This window comes from Carica papaya, chromosome 3, assembly GCF_054855325.1.
Source record: "Carica papaya isolate Zhongbai chromosome 3, ASM5485532v1, whole genome shotgun sequence".
Taxonomy (NCBI): Eukaryota; Viridiplantae; Streptophyta; class Magnoliopsida; order Brassicales; family Caricaceae; genus Carica; species Carica papaya.
The window spans coordinates 34,706,761-34,722,028 of record NC_142311.1 but is presented as its reverse complement, the minus strand read 5'-3'; the positions used below and the strand labels follow the sequence as shown (position 1 = coordinate 34,722,028).

General features: G+C 35.2%; 4 protein-coding genes across 6 annotated transcripts; all 4 read left to right on the top strand.

Moving 5' to 3' along the window:
* The first annotated feature begins 163 nt into the window (after window positions 1-163).
* Window positions 164-4,082, top strand: LOC110822068 (Peroxisomal membrane 22 kDa (Mpv17/PMP22) family protein). 2 transcript variants are annotated; one of them, XM_022052076.2, is made up of 6 exons: window positions 164-462; window positions 1,090-1,245; window positions 1,349-1,481; window positions 1,578-1,617; window positions 3,590-3,742; window positions 3,865-4,082. In XM_022052076.2, the coding sequence occupies exons 1-5, from the start codon at window positions 187-189 to the stop codon at window positions 3,675-3,677; spliced, it is 693 nt and encodes a 230-aa protein (XP_021907768.1). In that variant the 5' UTR covers window positions 164-186; the 3' UTR covers window positions 3,678-3,742; window positions 3,865-4,082. The 2 variants fall into 2 exon arrangements, with proteins under 2 accessions (XP_021907768.1, XP_088072903.1); XM_088216777.1 differs by having other exon boundaries at window positions 3,830-4,082.
* A 150-nt stretch (window positions 4,083-4,232) lies between these two features.
* On the top strand, window positions 4,233-6,723 carry LOC110825265 (RING/U-box superfamily protein). The gene is made up of 3 exons (XM_088216776.1): window positions 4,233-5,090; window positions 5,346-5,425; window positions 6,021-6,723. Exons 1-3 carry the CDS (start codon window positions 4,959-4,961, stop codon window positions 6,661-6,663), a joined length of 855 nt encoding a protein of 284 aa, XP_088072902.1. The 5' UTR covers window positions 4,233-4,958; the 3' UTR covers window positions 6,664-6,723.
* A 1,201-nt stretch (window positions 6,724-7,924) lies between these two features.
* Window positions 7,925-11,970, top strand: LOC110814738 (ATP-dependent zinc metalloprotease FTSH 2, chloroplastic). 2 transcript variants are annotated; one of them, XM_088216763.1, is made up of 5 exons: window positions 7,925-8,083; window positions 9,141-10,336; window positions 10,408-10,721; window positions 10,882-11,122; window positions 11,497-11,970. In XM_088216763.1, the coding sequence occupies exons 2-5, from the start codon at window positions 9,143-9,145 to the stop codon at window positions 11,836-11,838; spliced, it is 2,091 nt and encodes a 696-aa protein (XP_088072889.1). In that variant the 5' UTR covers window positions 7,925-8,083; window positions 9,141-9,142; the 3' UTR covers window positions 11,839-11,970. The 2 variants fall into 2 exon arrangements, with proteins under 2 accessions (XP_088072889.1, XP_088072890.1); XM_088216764.1 differs by having other exon boundaries at window positions 7,936-8,083; window positions 9,149-10,336.
* Window positions 11,971-12,491: 521 nt separating this feature from the next.
* Window positions 12,492-14,809, top strand: LOC110814688 (pentatricopeptide (PPR) repeat protein). Its single transcript, XM_022042236.2, has one exon. It carries the CDS (start codon window positions 12,648-12,650, stop codon window positions 14,622-14,624), a length of 1,977 nt encoding a protein of 658 aa, XP_021897928.1. The 5' UTR covers window positions 12,492-12,647; the 3' UTR covers window positions 14,625-14,809.
* Window positions 14,810-15,268: the final 459 nt, after the last annotated feature.

Sequence of the window (15,268 nt, the reverse complement as noted above, 5' to 3'; positions counted from 1 at the left end):
ATGGACCTGATTGACTCAAAATTAATCCAAGCCCACAAAGGATTTACTGAGTTCAACGTCGCCGTTTCAATGCCAGTTTTGCCAACCATTGAAACGACGCCGTAGCAAGCCTCACGCGCAACCCTGAATGGAGTGAAACGGATATATATGATTTATTTTTCTTTAGGTCGAGGAAGATAGTAAACGATGGAAGCGTTGGGAGGTGGCAATGGCGGTATCTGGAGATGGAACTTTACACAGAGGAATAAGAATAAGAAGCAGTTTGATTCTCGAAGTAAAAGATCAAACTCCAAACGCTCCGACTCCGTCGACGCAACTGGGAGAACTGGTTATCGTTTTCCATTCAAGCAAGCCGTCACAGCGGCTTCTCTTGCTCTAACCGGCGACACGATCGCTCAGGTCACGGATAGGTGGAGGAAACGAAATGCACTGGAGAATTCTGATTCCAGTCGTTTAAGTAAGGTCAGGTTTTGTTTTTTAATGTTCGTTTATCTATTATATTCCTTCCTGTTTGGTTGCTGAGAAAACTTTTGTAAGTTTCTTTTGATGTGATTAGTCTGATTATACCGTTTCTGATCGCGTGAGACTGCTTTTTCTTTATAATTTCTTGTTGTACGCTGCCAGCCGTCTAGTTATTTTTGTATCTTGCTTCATTTACTGTCTTAAGAGTATGTTTTTCGGTGTTTCATGAAATGTTTCTGATTTACTGTTTCAGTTGTAGATATTGCTACTAGTTGTACTTCAATACCTACATATGTATTTCTGTTTAAAATCTTGTTCCTTTTGACTTTCTTTCAGTCACTAAAAGAAACATATTCTCAATTATCAATAGCATTTCCTATGTTATACTTTATATGATATTGTCTTTGTCTTGTAGTATCTCGTTTCGCTGTTTCCCCTGTCAATGATTATGTTTTCTACAGTGTTGAAGGCATAAATTACTGAAACTTCTCAGAAAGAAGTTATTTAATTTTTAAAAGAAGAGTCAATTTTTCAATATGGGATGGAGGGAGTACTGTAATGTTTTCATTTTGGTACTTAAGTACCCCAAGTGGATGTTTTGAAAGTTTTAGTTTATTTTCCTGTTAGGATGAGCTGTGGTCCCTTCTTCAGAACCATGATTGGCTACGTGCCGTGCGGATGACTTCATACGGGTTTCTTCTCTACGGCCCTGGTTCTTATGCATGGTATCAGTATCTTGATCATCGTTTGCCAAAGCAAACAGTGGAAAATTTAATGTTGAAGGTGTGATCCTTTAGCTTTCATAGTTGACTTCCAAAACATGACAATCTTGGTAGCATTAAGAATTTTTCAATGTAAAGGTTGAACTACTTTTGTGTTTTTCCAGGTTCTATTGAATCAAATAGTACTTGGTCCAACTGTGATTGCTGTTGTGTTTGCATGGAATAACTTATGGCAAGGGAAGCTCTCACAGCTTCCAGAAAAATATCAGAAAGATGCTCTTCCCACTCTTCTATATGGTAAAAACCTCTTCCAATCAATCCTTCTATTAGCTTGATAATGTGGTTCAGTTTTCATTTATTTAATTTGACATTCTTTTGATGAATGTTGTGCAGGTTTCAGGTTCTGGATACCTGTTAGTGTATTGAATTTTTGGTATATTCCTCTCTCAATGACCCAAAATTATATTTGTATATGGTCCTCCAATCTCAGTGCAATTACTTGTTTAGTTGGAACTGGAAGTATTGGTTTCAGTTGACAAGTTGTCTCAGGAATTAGATAAGCATATTTTGCCAATATGATTGTTAACTAGTCATAATAGTCAGTTAGTTGTAATTTGTTTGAGTCCTTTGTTTGAGTCTATGTTAGTGGCATGAGGAGACTATAATGAATTTAGGTTGTACTATTACTTTATTAAGCATCAGTACAAATATATCAATTGCCAGTTCATCTCTTGAAATTCCTACTATGCTTTCTGATTTCCTCTTCTGGTCTCTCAGTTTCTACATCTTAAGCTCATTGATGGAATTATTTGTAGGGACTCACAATTTGGTACCCCAGAGCCTTAAGATTCTTTTCCTTTTGTTCTTTACTTTTTTGGCTCCATTAGAGAAGGACACATCTCCAGGAGAAAGTTGAAGATGGGCATAGGACCCGCATCACCAGGGTGCCAAAGGAAAGCCTCAGCCACTTGATCTGGCTTTTTTTTGATTGGCAAGAGGCTTAAGATTCTTGCTTCCAAACCCTTAGTTCTCTTTCTAAATCTCTCCTTTTAACCAATTGTTTTCCTCTTGTTCTTGATACCAAGAACCAACCCTCTTCTTTAGTTCCTCTTTTTTAGATCTTATTATTTATCTCTTAAGCAAAACCTGCAATATCTAACAACAATAGCATTCGAAGTCTGGATGAAAATGTGCAGTGTCTTGATCAGAACTGTAAAATCTTTCCAGAAAGAAATTTTACGAGGTCTTGGAAGCATTTCATCCTTGGAAACAAACCTCAGCTGAAGCATGCTGAGCAGCAAGATTACCAAGAGCGAATGAAACACATAAAGGTGCGTGTATGGGAGTTCATGAAGCTCTCAACCTACAGAATGTGGGATGTTCATCTTATGTGTTTCCTACCTCTCTTCTTGGAGTGGATACATTCCTCTTACCTACTCCACAGCCTATATAATTCAAGCCTATAGCTCGGGCCATGAAGACGTCATATAAAATTATCTTATTTGGTGGTTAGTAAGTAAAATTAGCTGCGGACTTGGGATAGTCTCCTGGTTGCCAAGTCCAGAACAAAGTTTTTTATTCTTATGCCTTTAGTTACTTTTACAGTCATCTGAAAGAGACGAATAGAAGAGCATTTTAGACTTCTTCCTCTCACTAGTGTATCTGGGATCATTGGCTTAGGAACCTCTGTTCTTAGTTTAAGAGTCACCTTATTTTGATGATTCAGATTAACTAAACCCTATTGATCTGTCTTCTGGCCTATCTTATATATTCTTGTTCCAGGATGGTCTGCCCCTGATGCCTTCTAATGCGTTTCCTTTTTATTCTTAAAAGTTAATGATATAATGTGGTCAAGTGGATACTTTTTTGGGCATGTAATCTGACTAAAGGTTTTTATCTTTTTGTGGTTTTTCACATGGACATGAAGCTTCTTTCTATAGTTATTTTCGTGGTGTTAATGCTTCTATCCATGTCTTTTATTAAGGGTTATTAATAAGCATTAATAAGAATACATCATTTCCCGAATGTTCTCTCGGATTTGCTTAATCATTTGACACATTAACACTGGAGTGGACACGGGAATTGCTACATGATAGATCGCAAGCAAATGCCTGAAAATTATGGTTTTATTGCTTTGGATCGTTAATCTGCTGATATATAGTGGACTATTTTTCTTCCTCTAACCATCAAGGTTGTTGGTTGTTTTGGATGGTTTGGTGGATCATGATGATTAGAGGTAGAACATAGCACCAAATAAATTACTAAATACTTACGTTTTTATGGTACATATTTACTTCCCTATGCTCATGTCATTGACAAAATTCAAGTAATGTTTATTACTTTTAGTAGTTTAGTTTCTTTGTAGTGTGTAACATTTTAAATCATTTACTTAACACAATTTATAGGGTGGTTCCTCTTCAAGCCCGTGTAGCTTTCATGTCCATGGGCTCCATATTTTGGAATTTCTGCTTATCTTCAACTATGAGCAAGTAGATTCATCTGCACAGGGGATATATGAATCATCTGCTACAAGTGTTGTATACTATTGTGAGCTTGAGGTATGCTTCTTCCTCCTGATTTTATTGCCTTTAAGGGTGTCCGATTACGTCTATAATTCTTTTCCACCATTTTTTTTGTATGATAAGAATTTACTCTTAACCCAAAATTGGGTGAACATCAGATCAAGGAAGAAAAGAAGACAGCAATTATTTCGGTCTTTCACAAACTCGCCAAGTTTTGAGCTTCGTTGACAGGTTACATGTCCAGTGCATTGAATGATCTTTGTAGAAATCTGTTTCTCATTGATTATTTATCTACTTGTGATACAAAAAAGTAGAGATGTATTTATAGTTCATAGACAAGCAAGTTGAATGATATTATAATTTCATAGTTGATTAATTGAGCCTTTGCCCTTTTACTTTATAATGTTCATTTCAACCTGAACAAATGCAATTTATTTTAGAAATGTTTCAAGGAACTTTTCTCAATTGAATGAATTAATTAAGAAAAGACTGAGACTGGATAGATTGTTTGCTGCGAGCAACTTGTGGTTTATTATTATTGTCAAATTTTTGAGATCTAGAAAAGCTTCAGTTTACTATCTCCCTATATATATACATATATATATGTGTGTATCTATGCATGGAGGGAGGATATGCAGTATAAAAGAGAAGCGTGGCAACATTCTAATGAAGCCAAGTGTCAGTGCATGAACCGAGGCCCTTTATGTCAATGGGTAAGCAAAGCCTCCCCAAACATGTATAGTTTTTCCTTGATATATACGTTGATATGTGTGTGTATATATATATACACAATTACATATAGAAAAGAAAATTCAATTTCAAGCAAATTATATATGCCACGTAGAAGCGAAGGCAACCCTTGAATCTCAGGAAGAGCATTCAACTAGAGAATATATATATATATATAGATACACACACACACACACATATCTTTTAAGTGAAGATAAATATGCCAAGTGGTTAGAATCTTATTCCTTGCTTCATTACTATTGTACTACCCTTTAGGCTTTGAGCATCAGCTTCCAAACCAAAGCATCTATTCAGAGGACAAAATATACTTTACATCACACCATAAAAATTAGAAGGATATATTCACTCAACACTAAATGATCTTTAAACAGTAAAGAAATAAAACATATAAGAACCTCACTGAACCAAGACAGCCCTTCATTTCAATTCAAAGGATTAAACGTGAGCAGCTGCATTTTCTTCTGGAAAAATATCAACTTCATTCGTTTCCTTCTGATTCACTATGAGCAATGGAAGACACCGATTTGCATCCAGAAATTGGAATGAACCGGACTTTGCTCCTGCATATCTCCCTAACAATATCAGCACGCGAAATCGAGTTTACCCTCGAAGCTTTTCCTTCAGAGATGATTCTGTAAGTATCACTTCAGCTCTATTATATATATATACGCACACACACACACACACCCAGATCATAAGTTTTTGCTGATGCTCTAATGCATGTCTATGTCTTTCAGATATATATAAATACACACACACACCCCCAGATCATAAGTTTTTGCTGATGCTCTAATGCATGTCTATGTCTTTCAGATATATATACACACACACACACACACCCAGATCATAAGTTTTTGCTGATGCTCTAATGCATGTCTATGTCTTTCAGATAATTCATAGTGATATGCCTCCATGGCACTTGCATCAGGAGAGAGAGGCAACAAGAGTGCCTGTCACCTCATTTGGGAGGTAATTAGTTTCTTTTCACCCAAACAGTCTTTGATTCATACTACTTTTGCAACTTATTCAAGTGAAGATGAAAATTTTCTGTTTCTTTCTCATAGCTTTTGGCTATAAATCACTCTCATTCAATTTTTAAACTTCAATCTTTTTTTTCGTAAAACTTAATCGTAATTTTATATATCGATTCATAATTTGATTAATTTCGCTCATTTTTTTCTTATTCGACAAACCATATATTTAAATTATCAAATATCTTGAATTTGTATATAGAATTAACTTCATACCTAATTCACTCTTTCATTTCAAATTTATATCTTATTTCTATTTTATTTCTTATTTTTATTTTATAAAATTAAAATTTGAACAAAATTTAATTTTAATAATATCAGTGATAAATCGATTAGAATAAAAAAATTTATTTTAAAAATAAGATAATAAATGAGATTTAAACTCTAAATGTCTCCTTTTAATAATGAAATAATTTATTTTTGTTGAAAAAATATTAAACTAATAAAAAATACTCATCTATTATTTAGTCTGATAGATAAAAAATAATCAAATTACAATTGTAGTCTTTGTTATTAACCTCAGAATTGTACAGACATTATGTTGATCATGAACCAAATCCTCCATTTCAAGTACTTCTCCTTAACAATACCATGGAAAGAGAGGCTACTCAAATACCACCTCGTACATTCTCTTCACGAGTTGAAAGAGAGGCTACTCGGATACCAAGAGATGCATACACTTTACGAGAACATAATGAAGACTCAAGACTAACGCAAGATGAGAAAAAATCAGCTTTGGCAAAACTTAAAAAATCAGTTTATAATCCAACACTAAAAAAACTTTCAAAAAGACTCAGCTTGTATTACAGAAATCACAACCAAAGTAACGATTATAATGAAAAGAAAACTCGCGATGATCATGATGATGATAATGAAAAATGTACAATTTGTTTAGAGGATTTTGAAGCTAAAGAAGTGGTTATGGTCACACCATGCAAACATATGTTTCATGAGGAATGTATCGTGCCATGGGTGAAGGAACAAGGTTGTTGTCCTGTTTGCAGGTCCGTATTTTACGAGCCAACTAGATCAAGAAATTCATCGACCATGAATACCAACGGTGTTGGTGATGTTACGGTAAATTTGGTAACAAATGATAATGTATCTTTGATAGATCTAATTTCGATTGTAACTGCCCTCGAGCATGATCTCTTTTTTACTAATTTAGCACGTTGAAGTATGATTATTATAAGTGTATACTTCTTATAATTGAATGATAAATAATGGTTTCTCTAATTAGCGATCTTGAAGATGCGAATGTTATATAAGTCAATAAAATTAATATCTTATTTCTACATTAATTATGTAGAAAAGCTTTTATGTGCTTGAATTAAAATGGTATTGAAATTAATTTTTACATTTTTAGATTTTATTTGTAATTACGGCTAATAATTTTATCTCGAATTTAATTAGTAGAAATCAAATTGTTTATTACAAATAAATTTGTTATAGGGGACATATTGGGAGCAACAATTTGCTCGAACCAAAGAGTGTAATGTAGATCATGATACATATTAGGGACAAGGATGTACTTGAAAAGAAAAACACAAATGACAAGGAGTATTTGATCGTGTCAATAATAGCACCATGCATTTTCTCCATTTTTCAAAAAAAAAAAAAAATTATCTTGTGGAATTATTATTATTATTTTTTAATTTAATGTATACAAAATATTAATTTTATCTAAATACATTATAATTCAACATAACGAGATTTTATTTTATCACTATAAATTTATTAAGATATTAATAATTAAATCATGTGATACATTGAATGAAACACTGTAAATCAGTTAACGTTAACTCATAATGTACTTTGTAAGTAATGATTTTTAAGTTTTTAATAAAATTTAAAATTGTAATCTTCAAGTAGAGTGAACGAATCTTAACTATTATATCATTATATTAGTTGTATTATTATTGTTATTAATATTGCTGGATTCAAAAATTGATCTATAATATTTTAATGTTGAGTTTTAATTAATCATGTGGGTTTGTGTGTAAATTATTGTGCATAAAAAATTATTAAATTAATTAAACCCGTTTAAAATGATCCGATGAAAAAATAGAGAAAATGAGAGAAAATTTCAGATGACTGTTTGCTAATTTATAAATTTTATCTCAAAAATAGGATTGCGTATATGAAATTAGAACTAATTTATAAAATTTTGTGATTATATTCTCAATTTTTATAATTATGTAAATAAAATTCTAAATATTGGAGACTTTATTTGGTACTTAATTTCATGTCTAAAAAGTTGTACTAAAATTTTTTTATGACTGAAAAAAAAAAAAAATTATAGGCAAAACTCGATATAATACGGCGTCGTACTGAAATAGAAAGCTAACGATTCTGAAGCTCGAACAAAAATCTGAACCAGAGAAAAAAAAAATCTAGTCTGAACAGCTGACCGAAGAAACAAAAAAATCAGAAAAACTTGTAGCCACTAGAAAAGCGCCACGTACACATTTTCCAAGCCACATCCGTTTTCTCAAATACACAAGCGCCTCTCTCTTCTCGTCTTACTGCGCCAAAAAGGCCCAGGCTACGGCTCCCCGCTATTCCTTCTATTTTCAGAAATCCCTCAACTTTTAAGGTACGTACTCATTTCCTCTTCCGCTCCTTGTTTCTCTGATTTGTTCTAATGGCTTACTTGCAAATCCGAATTCAAATTTATTTTTTGTTTTGTTTCTGAGCTCGAACTGTGTGTAATTCTAGTGTCGTATCAATTTGGTGTGTAATGTGTTACTAGTTTTTGAAAATTATGCATGAAGCAATACATGAGTTGGAAACCCTAAGATGGTGTAGGAAGTAGTTCTGGTAGGAAGGAAAGTAAACCGGTCACTTATACTGTGTTAGTTTCGCGCTCTTGATCGATTTCCGTTAGCAAATGTCACTGTGTTATCACCTTCAGTGGTTTCTGAAGTTTTGTTTTTGCTTAAACTGTGGGGAGTCAGATTAACCAATTTGTGCAAGTCAATTGAGGGTTTCTATTATTATGTGTAGATTTGTTTGAAATGTCTTTTACATATTTGCTTTCCAATTGTTGTTAGTAGTCCAACTTTGATTTCTGAATTGTATAACTTCAGATGATTATGGATGACATAATCTTTCATATCAAGAAAAAAAATTTGAAACATGATGAGAGCTAAACTGTTATTCATGAAAGCAAGTTCGGAATAAGATTTGAAACATCATGTTGAAACTTGTCTTGAGCAGGTCAAAAAAATGAAGAAGAATAAAAAAGAACATAGTTTAGAATTAATTCAAAGCGTTAGAAAGACTCATGCATTTGCTTTTGCTTCTTCCAAAGTCTTTTCCTTCTAAATATGATTTTCTTTACTTCCCTGACAAAATCTTGAGTTTGTTTCTGGTTTTATTTATGCCGTGATAAGACTTTTTTTTTATCTGTCTCATTTATATTACTATAGAAGTCGTACTGTGTTTCTAGAAGAATTGGCATTAATTTTTGTTTTTGCTGCCAGCCAAAAACAAATCCAAAAATTATTTTATTCCTATGATCTTTTTTTTTTTAAAAATTTAATTCTCAATTTGCTACTTTTATCTGAGTGACTATGTTTATGTATATTTATACACTTCTTTATGAATTCACTCGTAAGTTATTTAAATATCAATCGCAATTTTCTTGATAGTAATGCAGATGGCAGCGTCATCAACCTGTCTCGTAGGAAATGGTTTATCAATCCACACAAACAGACCAAAATTGAGCAAGAGTTTCTACGGCAGGGAGCTTTTCCTGTCCTCAAGCCTACCATCATCATCTAAGACATCAAAGGTGGTTCTTGTGAAGGCATCTTTGGACCAGAAGCAACATGAAGGAAGAAGAGGCTTTCTAAAGCTATTGCTTGGAAATGTAGGAATCGGTGCACAAGCTTTACTGGGAAGTGGGAAAGCATATGCTGACGAACAAGGGGTTTCTTCCTCTAGGATGTCATACTCTAGGTTCTTGGAGTACTTGGATAAAGACAGGGTGAAAAAAGTAGATTTGTTTGAAAATGGGACCATAGCTATAGTGGAGGCTGTTTCACCTGAGTTGGGAAATCGGGTTCAACGAGTTCGGGTTCAATTGCCAGGACTTAGCCAGGAGCTTCTTCAGAAGTTCAGGGAAAAGAACATTGACTTTGCAGCCCATAATGCTCAAGAAGATTCTGGTTCTTTGTTATTCAACTTGATTGGGAATCTGGCGTTCCCGTTGATCTTGATTGGAGGACTATTCCTTCTCTCAAGACGATCATCTGGAGGAATGGGTGGTCCAGGTGGACCTGGCTTCCCACTTGCATTTGGTCAATCAAAGGCAAAATTCCAAATGGAACCAAACACAGGTGTGACATTTGATGATGTTGCTGGAGTTGATGAAGCCAAGCAGGATTTCATGGAGGTGGTGGAGTTTCTGAAGAAGCCTGAGAGATTCACTGCTGTTGGAGCTCGCATCCCTAAAGGTGTTCTTCTTGTTGGTCCACCAGGTACTGGAAAGACCCTTCTTGCCAAGGCAATTGCTGGTGAAGCTGGTGTGCCATTTTTCTCCATCTCTGGTTCCGAGTTTGTTGAGATGTTCGTTGGTGTTGGTGCTTCTCGAGTTCGTGATCTTTTTAAAAAAGCCAAGGAGAATGCTCCCTGTATAGTCTTTGTAGATGAAATTGATGCTGTTGGGCGGCAAAGAGGAACTGGAATTGGTGGAGGAAATGATGAAAGAGAACAGACCCTTAACCAGCTTTTGACAGAAATGGACGGTTTTGAGGGCAACACAGGAATAATAGTCATAGCAGCAACCAACAGGGCAGATATTCTTGACTCTGCCTTGTTGAGGCCAGGACGGTTTGACAGACAGGTGAGAACACAATCATGTTCTTATGCCTCTTCCAACATAGAAGAAATATTAACTCTGAAGCTTTTGTGTAGGTTACTGTTGATGTTCCAGACATAAGAGGAAGGACAGAGATCCTAAAAGTTCACGGAAGCAACAAAAAGTTTGATGCTGATGTGTCACTTGATGTGATTGCCATGAGAACACCTGGTTTCAGTGGAGCAGATCTTGCAAACCTCTTGAATGAGGCTGCTATATTGGCCGGCCGGCGCGGGAAGACAGCCATTTCATCTAAAGAGATTGATGATTCCATTGATAGGATTGTGGCTGGCATGGAGGGGACTGTTATGACGGACGGGAAGAGCAAAAGCTTGGTTGCATACCATGAAGTTGGCCATGCAATTTGTGGGTAAGTAATAAGAACCTATCAGTTTCTGGAAGCATCTTGGGTTCTTATAGTTTGTGCTCTCTCTTCTCAACTTCGAACTGATCTTATCGCTTGCTTATTTTACATGTTTGGTTTACTTCTAATTCAGAACTTAAAGGCTTTTATTTCCTTTTTGGTCCAGAACTTTGACCCCAGGGCATGATCCTGTCCAAAAAGTCACCTTAATTCCACGAGGTCAGGCACGCGGGCTGACCTGGTTCATTCCAGGAGATGACCCTACCCTCATCTCAAAGCAGCAACTATTTGCAAGAATTGTTGGTGGTCTTGGTGGCAGAGCAGCTGAAGAAATCATTTTTGGTGAGCCTGAGGTTACGACGGGTGCAGCAGGTGATTTGCAGCAGATCACTGGTTTAGCTAAACAGGTAACTGGAGTTTTAAAGCATTTCACTTGGAGCAATTCTATAACCTCTTGCTGTCACCTATGTATTCCTTTTCTTGGAAAATTGAATTTATTAAGCATATAACTATACTTGAAATTAGCTTTTCTTCTTTGTGTCCAAATACGTTCCCCTATATATTTCCTTCAAGATTACTTAATTGATACAACATCTTGCGTGGGTTAAATTCAAAATGAATTTTTTGAAAGCTACTTAAATTTCATTCTTAATTGAAAATTTTCTTCTAAGGTCCTCCGCTACTAGGTTTAGACAATTGTACTGGCATCTGTAGCTAGAATAACCCTTTGCTTACGCTACCGAATATGTGAATGACATTGATAACTATTCACCGGATGCAGATGGTAACTACTTTTGGGATGTCTGAAATTGGTCCATGGTCACTCATGGATGCATCAGCTCAAAGTGCTGATGTCATCATGAGAATGATGGCAAGAAATTCAATGTCAGAAAAGCTAGCCGAAGACATTGATACAGCAGTCAAGAAGATATCAGATAGCGCATACGAGATTGCCTTGAGACACATCAGGAACAACCGTGAAGCCATTGACAAGATTGTGGAAGTCCTCCTTGAGAAGGAAACAATGACAGGAGATGAATTTAGGGCTATCCTCTCAGAATTTGTCGAAATCCCAGTCGAAAATCGGGTTCCTCCAACAGTACCCACACCAGTCTCCGTCTGAGTATATGATAAAACTGCAAATACAGAAAATCTTGACCATACATCTTGAATTGATTGAATGTATAATAATGTGTAATCTTTTGATCTGATGTAGTAGGAGTTTAGAAATGAGCAAAAGTGCCATTATTTGCTATATCTTTGCTTCTTTTCTTTCTTTTGGTAGCTATTTTTCTTGATTAATTCATCAGATTTTGCAGCAAGTTCTAAGAAATTTGGTAAGTCTTTTTAAAAAATATATATATACACACACATATATGTATATATATGAAGTAAGTCTGCTCCTCCGCATGTGATAAATGACTATACTGAGAATCTACCTGATATTTAAGAAAATATTTGCACCAAACAATTTGAGTAAGATTGTGCAGGATCCAAGTTACAATCATTATCTTCTCAGTAAATGAATTAGAAATCCCTAGACTCAATAAGTTTATATCTTGGATTTGGCTAAAGTTAAAATTATATGGAATTAAATTGAAAATTTAATAAAATAATAAGAAGATTTTGAACTAAAATATTATTTGATTTTGTATTCAATTTAAATTTCATGTTTATGCAATTTCTTTTTCATGTTTATGCAATTTCTTTCTTACAGTAAATATATAAATATATCATTATAGAACTGAGACATATACAAAATTAGTGTAATTATAATCCGTATGTACAAATTTTAATTAAATTCTACAAGAAATTACAAGGATATCTCTGGTTTTGAAATCTAATTATAATTGGCCGCCATGGTAAACAACTAATCCTGTTTATATAGCCAACCAGCAAAGGCCCATCGAGGCAAAATCCTGCTTATGATGTATGGGAAATTCTGGTCTTGGTCAAGTAAGCTTCTCTTCCCTGCGTTTCTTCTCCACCACAACCACTGCAACTCTCGCCGCTGATTTAATCAGTTTCTGCTCAGAAGGACTCGTAAAGGAAGCTTTTGAGAAGCTCAGATTCCACATATGGGCAGACCCATCTCTCTTCTCTCACCTTATACAATCATGCATATCCCGGAACTCACTTCCGCTAGGAAGACAACTCCATTCTTTGATAATCTCATCTGGGTGCTCCTCAGACAAGTTCATATGCAACCACCTAATGAACATGTACTCAAAGTTCGGCCAGTTGCAGACTGCAGTTTCTTTATACGGCGTGATGCCAAAGAAAAATTTCATGTCTTGTAATATTTTGATTAATGGGTACGTGAGAAGTGGCGATCTGGAGAGTGCCCAGAAGCTGTTTGATGAAACGCCTGAGAGAAACGTGGCAACTTGGAATGCCATTGTTGCGGGTCTGATGCAGTTTGAATATAATGAAAAAGGTCTGAGTTTGTTTAGAGAAATGCATGAGCTGGGTTTTTTTCCGGATGAGTTCACCCTGGGTAGTGTTCTTCGAGGGTGTGCAGGTTTAAGAGCTCTGCACGCTGGGCGGCAGGTTCATGATTACGTGATCAAATGTGGGTTTGAGTTTAATATGGTCGTTGGAAGCTCCTTGGCTCATATGTATATGAAGAGTGGGAGCTTGGGGGATGGAGAAAAAGTTATTCAAGCCATGCCCTTTTGGAATGTGGTTGCTTGGAATACTCTGATTGCGGGAAAAACTCAACATGGATACCCAGAGGGAGCTTTACATCATTATAGTATGATGAAAATGGCAGGTTGCAGACCTGATAAGATTACTTTTGTGAGCGTGATAAGTTCATGTTCTGAATTAGCAACTCTTGGACAGGGTCAGCAAATTCATGCTGAAGCAATCAAGGCTGGGGCTAATACAGTAGTTGCAGTCATTAGTTCATTGATTAGCATGTATTCGAGATGTGGATGTCTCAAAGATTCTGTGAAAGTTTTCGTGGAACATGAGGTTGGAGATCTTGTTTTGTGGAGTGCAATGATTGCTGCTTATGGATTTCATGGTAGAGGAGATGAGGCGATTGAATTGTTTGAGGATATGGAGAAGAGTGGATTCGAAGCAAATGATGTTACGTTCCTGAGTTTGCTATATGCTTGCAGTCATTGTGGACTGAAGGAGAAAGGGCTTGAACTTTTTGAGTTGATGGTAAAAGGGTACGGAGTGGAGCCTAGTTTAGAGCATTATACGTGTATCGTTGATCTGCTTGGTCGTTTTGGGTGTTTGGATGAAGCAGAGGCTATGATTAGATCAATGCCAGTAAAACCAGATGCCATTATATGGAAAACTTTGTTATCTGCATGCAAACTCCACAAGAATGCAGACATGGCGAAAATAGTTGCTGAAGAAGTTCTTAGGATTGATCCTCGGGATTCAGCTTCTTATGTCCTGCTTTCTAACACTCAAGCTTCGGCTAAGAGGTGGCAGGAAGTTTCTGAGGTGAGGAAAGCCATGAGGGACAGGAACTTGAAGAAAGAACCTGGTATAAGTTGGTTGGAAGTGAAGAATCAAATACATCAGTTCTGTATGGCTGATAAATCTCATCCAGATATGGAGGAGATAGAATTGTACCTAAAAGAACTGACTTCGGAGATGAAGTTAAGGGGTTACGTGCCGGATACAGGCTCAGTTTTACATGACATGGATAGTGAGGAGAAGGAATATAATTTGGTTCATCACAGTGAGAAGTTGGCAATTGCTTTTGGTCTGATGAATATACCCGCAGGTTTACCCATAAGAGTGATGAAAAATTTACGGGTCTGCGGAGATTGCCATGTTGCGATTAAGATCATATCGAAGATCAGAAACAGAGAAATTATTGTGAGAGATGCTAGTAGATTCCACCATTTCAAAAATGGGATATGTTCTTGTGGTGATTACTGGTAAGAGAAGGGTTTTTCATCTGTATATTTAGATTATTCATTGTCTTTCTGATTCAGCCCTGTGCTGATTTTGATCTCATTTATTTAACTGTAACACAGAAGGGAAAGTTCATTCTGGATTTTAAACCTTAACTACACAGATTTTAGTTGAATCTAGAGGATTCAAAGTGAAGTGCAATGGATTAATTATATCTTTTCTTGCAATAAATAGTTTCATATATATATATATATGTATATTCTTTCTGTCTTTGCTTCCAAACATAATGTAAATCTTAAAGTTGTATCTGTTGTGTTAATTTGGAAATCTAATTATATGAGTTTGAGGATGATAATCTTATTAAAAATAAATCAATAAATTCGTGCCAAATAATTCAGTTCAAAAGTAAAATTGCAGACTGCAAATACCAAAATATTTCAGAAAATTGAAAAGAATTTAAATATACAAACTATTATATTTTTTTTGGACTCTTAGATTTAAATAGCAATATTTAATTACAAAAACATATATATATGTTTTACCAGTATATTAATTTTAGTATCTATATTTTATTCCTTAATGTTTACAGAATTTAAAAATTATAATAATATGGATTAATTATTTTAACAGACAAATAAATTAATTAAATTATGTGGATTAAATTAAAATAT

Coding starts and splice junctions, on each gene's coding strand:
- LOC110814738 (XM_088216763.1), top strand. CDS start 9,143: ATGCAGATGGCAGCGTCATCAACCTGTCTCGTAGGAAATGGTTTATCA. Junction 10,337..10,407: donor CAGGACGGTTTGACAGACAG/GTGAGAACACAA, acceptor GCTTTTGTGTAG/GTTACTGTTGATGTTCCAGA. Junction 11,123..11,496: donor TCACTGGTTTAGCTAAACAG/GTAACTGGAGTT, acceptor CACCGGATGCAG/ATGGTAACTACTTTTGGGAT.
- LOC110825265 (XM_088216776.1), top strand. CDS start 4,959: ATGAGCAATGGAAGACACCGATTTGCATCCAGAAATTGGAATGAACCG. Junction 5,091..5,345: donor TTTCCTTCAGAGATGATTCT/GTAAGTATCACT, acceptor TATGTCTTTCAG/ATAATTCATAGTGATATGCC. Junction 5,426..6,020: donor CCTGTCACCTCATTTGGGAG/GTAATTAGTTTC, acceptor AGAATTGTACAG/ACATTATGTTGATCATGAAC.
- LOC110814688 (XM_022042236.2), top strand. CDS start 12,648: ATGGGAAATTCTGGTCTTGGTCAAGTAAGCTTCTCTTCCCTGCGTTTC.
- LOC110822068 (XM_022052076.2), top strand. CDS start 187: ATGGAAGCGTTGGGAGGTGGCAATGGCGGTATCTGGAGATGGAACTTT. Junction 463..1,089: donor ATTCCAGTCGTTTAAGTAAG/GTCAGGTTTTGT, acceptor TTTTCCTGTTAG/GATGAGCTGTGGTCCCTTCT. Junction 1,618..3,589: donor GTTAGTGTATTGAATTTTTG/GTATATTCCTCT, acceptor CACAATTTATAG/GGTGGTTCCTCTTCAAGCCC.